Raw genomic sequence first — 6,134 nt, 5'->3', positions numbered from 1 at the left:
GTAAATTGTTTGTTAGGGGTAAGAGCTGTGTTAGCGGGGTAAGAGTGTTTGCGGTAAGTGTTGTCACAGGGTTAAGAGTGTTATGAGCGGGGTAAGAGCTGTTGTTGCGGGTAAGAGCTGTTGTCAGAGGGAGAGTGTTATTAGCGGGGTAAAGACTGTTTGTTAGCGCGGGTATAGAGCTGTTGTCAGCAGGGTAAGAGCTGTTATGAGTTGTTATGAGCAGGGTAGAGCTGTTGTCAGCAGGGTAAAGAGCTGTTATGAAGCTGTTATGAGCAGGGTAAGGAGCTGTTTGTCAGCAGGGTAGAGAGCTGTTATGACTAGAGGTCAGAGTACAGTACCATGGGGTCTGACAGTAGGGTTAGGGGTCAGAGTACAGTACCATGGGGTCTGGACGGTAGGGTTAGGGGTCAGAGTACAGTACCATGGGGTCTGGACAGTAGGGTTAGGGGTCAGAGTACAGTACCATGGGTTCTGACAGACTGTTGGATGCATCCTGGACTAGCTCTCTGTAGTCAATCAGCTGACCCTAACAGAGAAAAGCAACACAAACACAGGACTTTCAACATAGCAAAATAGCAGCAGCTAAAACTCATGAAACACTTTGACACTGTGTGTGTGTGTCTGTGGACGTGTTTAACTATACTTGTGAGGACCAGAAGTTCCCACAAGAATAGTAAACATACAAAAAGTGGACCAACTGGGGACATTTTGTTTGTCCCCACAAGGTGAAATGTTATTTCTAGGGGGGTTAGGGTTAGAATTAGGTTTAGGAGCTAGGGTTAAGGTTAGGATTAGGTTTAGGAGCTAGGGTTAAGGTTGGGTTTTCAGGTTACGGTTAGGATTAGGTTTAGGAGCTAGGGTTAAGGTTAGGTTTTCAGGTTATGGTTAGGATTAGGTTTAGGAGCTAAGGTTCAGGTTAGGATTAGGTTTAGGAGCTAGGGTTAAGGTTAGGTTTTCAGGTTAGGATTAGGTTTAGGAGCTAGGGTTAAGGTTGGGTTTTCTGGTTAGGATTAGGTTTATGAGCTAGGGTTAAGGTTAGTTTTTCAGGTTACGGTTAGGATTAGGTTTAGGAGCTAGGGTTAAGGTTAGGTTTAGGAGCTAGGGTTAAGGTTAGGTTTTCAGGTTACGATTAGCAAAAATAGGATTTAGAATGGGACTGAATTGTGTGTCCCCTCGAGGTTAGTTTTACAAAACTGTGTGTGTTCCCGTTCCCTACCTTCTTCATCTGTCCTTCTCCTGCTCCGCTCCTGACGATGGGGGAAACATTCAGGCCGAACTCTGTCGATTCTGGAGGAGAGGAGCGCCCACCGTTCTCCTGCAACCATCAACAATACCTGCCAATCATAGTGATCAGCAGGAACAAATGGCACCCTATTCCCCATATAGTGCACACTGTTTGACCAGGTCCCATAGGGTTCTATATAGGGAATAGAGGGATGTCACATGGTACAAACAGCCTGTTCTGCTGTGTCTATCGTGAAATGGAAGCACATTCAGTAAACTCATTTGATTGTTTGAAACAGAGTGGTGTGAAAACGTACACCAACAGCTTTACTGGCGTCCTTGATCACCATCTTGGGTTCTGTCTTCTTGACTCCACCCCTGGAGGGGGGTCTGTGGGAGGAGTTTATTCTGGGGAGGGGCTGAACTCCAGTACAGGGGACCCTGAAGGACACAGACAGGTAGACGGACGGACAGACAGACAGACAGAACACAGCAGACAGACAGACGGAGACACACAGCAGACAGCTAAGAGCTACACAGAACCCTGATATTGAGCCATTCCAGAAATCCAACACCAGACTCTGAAGCTTGTTTTAACAGAGAAAAAAGGGCTCACCTCTTTTTTCCACAACTTCTTGGATGTTTACTTTCAACTAGATAGAAAAGAGATGAACAGGAGATAACCCAAAACACATAGCAATTAGTGATATGATACATTACCACAAGATAACCTATATCTCTGAAACGGCAGGTTCTTTTTCAATCGTTTTTCATTGTAATTGTGTATGTATACATTATTATTTTGTTTTGCTACAGAAAATGCAGTGTCTTATGAGCCCATGTGGGCTGGGCATCCTTGAAGATGCATGGCACTATAATAATACAACACATCTAAATGAGTAAAGTGAGATTCTGTCGCCATGCCAACCTGGTTCTGGCAGTTTCTTGGTTAGTTTGGGATATCTCTGGAACTTGATGAAGTAGTAACTCTCATACTCCATCAACACTGTGTCCAGGTCTATATTGTCACACACTTCAAACCGCCGCAGTACGACATTGGTATCCTGTTCCAGAGCACTGGCAGCATCCATGTACCTGTCAACAACATAGTCATGTTCAAGTCGAGCCTTCTGTAGACCTAAYGCTACTTTACAGTACTCAGACATGCACTATATAACACTGACTTACCCTGCCTCCATTAAATGATGAAAGATTAATATGAGTAGATTTCTTCTTCTGGACTCTGTTCTCATTTCATCCTAATGTAAGAAACGAGTTAATCAGTGTATCAGCCAGGTAACAACCAGACATCTGCAACATGATTCGCTTTCTGTTCCAGCACCATATTCACGACACAGCGCCAAGACAGATTGCCTAGGCAACAGTGGACGCTGAAAGACTCACTGAATGATTCATGCAACTAGCTAGCTAACTGGTTAGCTTGTGAAAGTTAACTTACTTAATATAAAACACGATGCGAAAAATATAGTGATTCCTTTGTATATTAAGCCATATCGATCAAAACAATACTCACCGCCTCTCTTGCTTGATTCGCGGTTTTAATAGATTGATATGAAAGTTCCATTGTGGATGTTGCGATCTGTCGTTGGCGTGACACTTMGGGTTTTCTGGTTTGGGCACAATGCCGTGTTCAAAACAACTGGGAACTCGGAAATCTCCAACTTCAGGGCGTTCAASACAACTGGGAACAACAATTAAACGATCTCAGACTGGGAAAAACACATTGTGAACGGTCATCTAACTCGGTATTCAAGTCGGATACTCGGGCATCTTTCTAGAGCTCCGACGTTAATATCATCACGTCAAGACCTCTGTTATTCCGAAGTTCCCAGTTGTTTTGAAACCGCAAAAGACCGTCCTCTCCTCCATGACCCGGCGTCAGTGCCAGATCCGACTGTCTAACGAACAAAACAACTGGGAACAATACGAGACCAAATCATGACGTCAGTGATCTCCAGGTCAGAGCTCTAGAAAGAGTCCCCGAGTTGGATCACCGTTCAAATAGATTTTCCCAGTCGGAGCACGTTTTTTCCCCGAGTTCCCATTTGTTTTGAACGCACTGAAGTCAGATTTCTGATTTCCCAGTTGGTTTGAAGGCAATGAAGTCGGATATTTCCGAGTTCCCAGGTGTTGTGAACGCGGCATTACTGACCATCGCGACGAACAAACAAACGTTTTGGAAGCTGATTCGGGTCTCTCCCATAACTCCGCCCCATAGGTACTGTTAGTTGCTGCCACCGAACCGAATCAGACGACCAAGTCTCATATCAACTATGGGTGCGTTCGTAAATTCACTCTGGAGTGCCGGAGTGTGCTCTGGMCGTTCGTAAATTCAGAGCGTTGTCATATCAGATTGTCAGTTGCTAAATCCCGAGCGTTTCGGCTGTTGGAGCGTTCAGAGCGCACACTGCTAGTTACTTCCAGACACAAACGAGAGAACACCTCACTCTGACCATTTTACTCACCCTAAGAGAGGCTGTTTTCATTTTTTATTTCACTTTTTTTTATTTCACCTTTATTTAACCAGGTAGGCAAGTTGATAACAAGTTCTCATTTACAACTGCGACCTGGCCAAGATAAAGCAAAGTAGTGTGACACAGAGTTACACATGGAATAAACAAACATACAGTAAATAATACAGTAGAAAAATAAGTCTATATACAATGTGAGCAAATTAGGTGAGATAAGGGAGGTAAAGGCAATAAAGAGGCCATGTGTCAGGACCCGGTGCGAGAAACAGTCACTAATAATCGTCAGAACCCAGAAGATGAGGCAGACACAGCAGTACTAGAGATGGTGGTTTAATTAAAGAACAAKATRTTCAGGCAAAGAAACTAAATCCACAATGTCCAAAAATAAAGCCAAAAGGCACAAAATGGAAATCCTCCAAAATACAAAAGAAACTCCACAAAGTGGTAAAAAACAGCAGGGAAAAACAAACCTCAAAAGACTACTCAAATAATACACAAGAACTAAACCAGAGAACCTCTGGAAAATCCAACAAGAGAAATATCTGAATAAAACAAGGCTTGGACTGGGGCTGGGTGCTAACTTACAAACACTGAGCAAGGAACTGAGGAACACACAGGGTTTAAATACTAACAAGGGAATGACCTACAGGTGCAAACAATAATTAGAGCAAGAAAAACGGTGCAATGGGGACATCTAGTGACCAAAACCCGAACAGTCTTGGCCAAAACCTGACACCATGGTGGCGAAGTAAATACAATATAGCAATTAAAACGGTAGATTTGACAGTAGATGAGTGTGCAGAGTAGAGATATTGGGTGCAAAGGTGCAAAATAAATAAATACAGTAGGGGAAGAGGTAGTTGTTTGGGCTAAATTATAGATGGTCTATGTACAGGTGCGGTGATCTGTGAGTTGCTCTGACAGCTGGTGCTTAAAGCTAGTGAGGGAGATAAGTGTTTCCAGGTTCAGAGAGTTTGTAGTTCGTTCCAGTCAATGGCAGCAGAGAACTGGAAGGAGAGGCGGCCAAAGGAGGAATTGGCTTTGGGGGGTGACCAGTGAGATATACCTGCTGGAGCATGTGCTACGGGTGGGTGCTGCTATGGTGACCAGCGAGCAGAAATAATGCGGGACTTTACCTAGCAGAGACTTATAGATGACCTGGAGCCAGTGGGTTTGGCGACGAGTATGAAGCGAGGGCCAGCCAACGAGAGCATACAGGTCACAGTGTAGTATATGGGGCTTTGGTGACAAAACGGATGTCACTGTGATAGACTGCATCCAATTTGCTGAGTAGGGTATTGGAGGCTATTTTGTAAATGACATCGCCGAAGTCGAGGATCGGTAAGATGATCAGTTTTACGAGGGTATGTTTGGCAGCATGGGTGAAGGATGCTTTGTTGCGAAATAGGAAGCCAATTCTAGATGTAACTTTGGAATGGAGATGTTTTATGTGAGTCTGGAAGGAGAGTTTACAGTCTAACCAGACACCTAGGTAGTTGTAGTTGTCCACATATTRTAGGTCAGAACCGTCCAGAGAAGTGATGCTGGGCGGGCAGGCAGATGCAGGCCCTGTCCGGGGGTATCATCGGATGGGGCCACAGTGTCTCCTGACCCCTCCTGTCTCAGCCTCCAGTATTTATGCTGCATTAGTTTATGTGTCGGGGGGCTAGGGTCAGTTTGTTATATCTGGAGTACTTCTGTCTTATCCGGTGTCCTGTGTGAATTTAAGTATGCTCTCTCTAATTCTCTCTCTCGGAGGACCATGCCTCAGGACTACTGGCACGATGACTCTTGCTGTCCCAGTCCACTGTCCGTGCTGCTGCTCCAGTTTCACTGTTCTGCTGCGGCTATGGAACCCTGACTTTTTCACCGGACGTTACCTGTCCAGACCTGCTGTTTTCAACTCTCTAGAGACTGCAGGAGCGTACGATACTCTTATGAAAAGCCAACTGACATTTACTCCTGAGGTGCTGACTTGCTGCACCTCGACAAATACTGTGATTATTATTATTTGACCATGCTGGTCATTTATGAACATCTTGGCCATGTTCTGTTATAATCTCACCCGGCACAGCCAGAAGAGGACTGGCCACCCCTCATAGCCTGGTTCCTCTCTAGTTTCTTCCTAGGTTTTGGCTTTCTAGGGAGTTTTTCTAGCACCGTGCTTCTACCTATATGCTTGCTGTTTGGGGTTTTAGGCTGGGTTTCTGTACAGCATTTTGAGATATCAGCTGATGTACGAAGGGCTTTATAAATACATTTGATGTTGAATACACCGAGCTGCCTGTCTAAACTACTGGCACACAGCTCGGCAACCTGCATACTAGAGGTCGACCGATTATGAATTTTCAACGCAGATACCGTACCGATTATTGGAGGACAAAAAGCCGATACGATTAATCGGCCGTTTTTAAAAAT

General features: G+C 44.7%; 1 protein-coding gene across 1 annotated transcript; it reads right to left on the bottom strand.

Moving 5' to 3' along the window:
• Positions 1 to 328: 328 nt before the first annotated feature.
• On the bottom strand, positions 329 to 5,499 carry LOC112078004 (katanin p60 ATPase-containing subunit A-like 2). The gene is made up of 7 exons (XM_024144372.2): positions 2,759 to 5,499; positions 2,413 to 2,483; positions 2,153 to 2,319; positions 1,841 to 1,877; positions 1,542 to 1,665; positions 1,217 to 1,315; positions 329 to 526 (listed from the first exon to the last, which is right to left on the bottom strand). Exons 1-7 carry the CDS (start codon positions 2,807 to 2,809, stop codon positions 443 to 445), a joined length of 633 nt encoding a protein of 210 aa, XP_024000140.1. The 5' UTR covers positions 2,810 to 5,499; the 3' UTR covers positions 329 to 442.
• Between the last annotated feature and the right edge of the window lie 635 nt (positions 5,500 to 6,134).

The sequence above is a fragment of the Salvelinus sp. IW2-2015 genome, unplaced genomic scaffold (genome assembly GCF_002910315.2).
Source record: "Salvelinus sp. IW2-2015 unplaced genomic scaffold, ASM291031v2 Un_scaffold5136, whole genome shotgun sequence".
In the NCBI taxonomy this organism is placed as follows: Eukaryota; Metazoa; Chordata; class Actinopteri; order Salmoniformes; family Salmonidae; genus Salvelinus; species Salvelinus sp. IW2-2015.
This window is presented reverse-complemented; position numbering and strand designations above follow the sequence as displayed.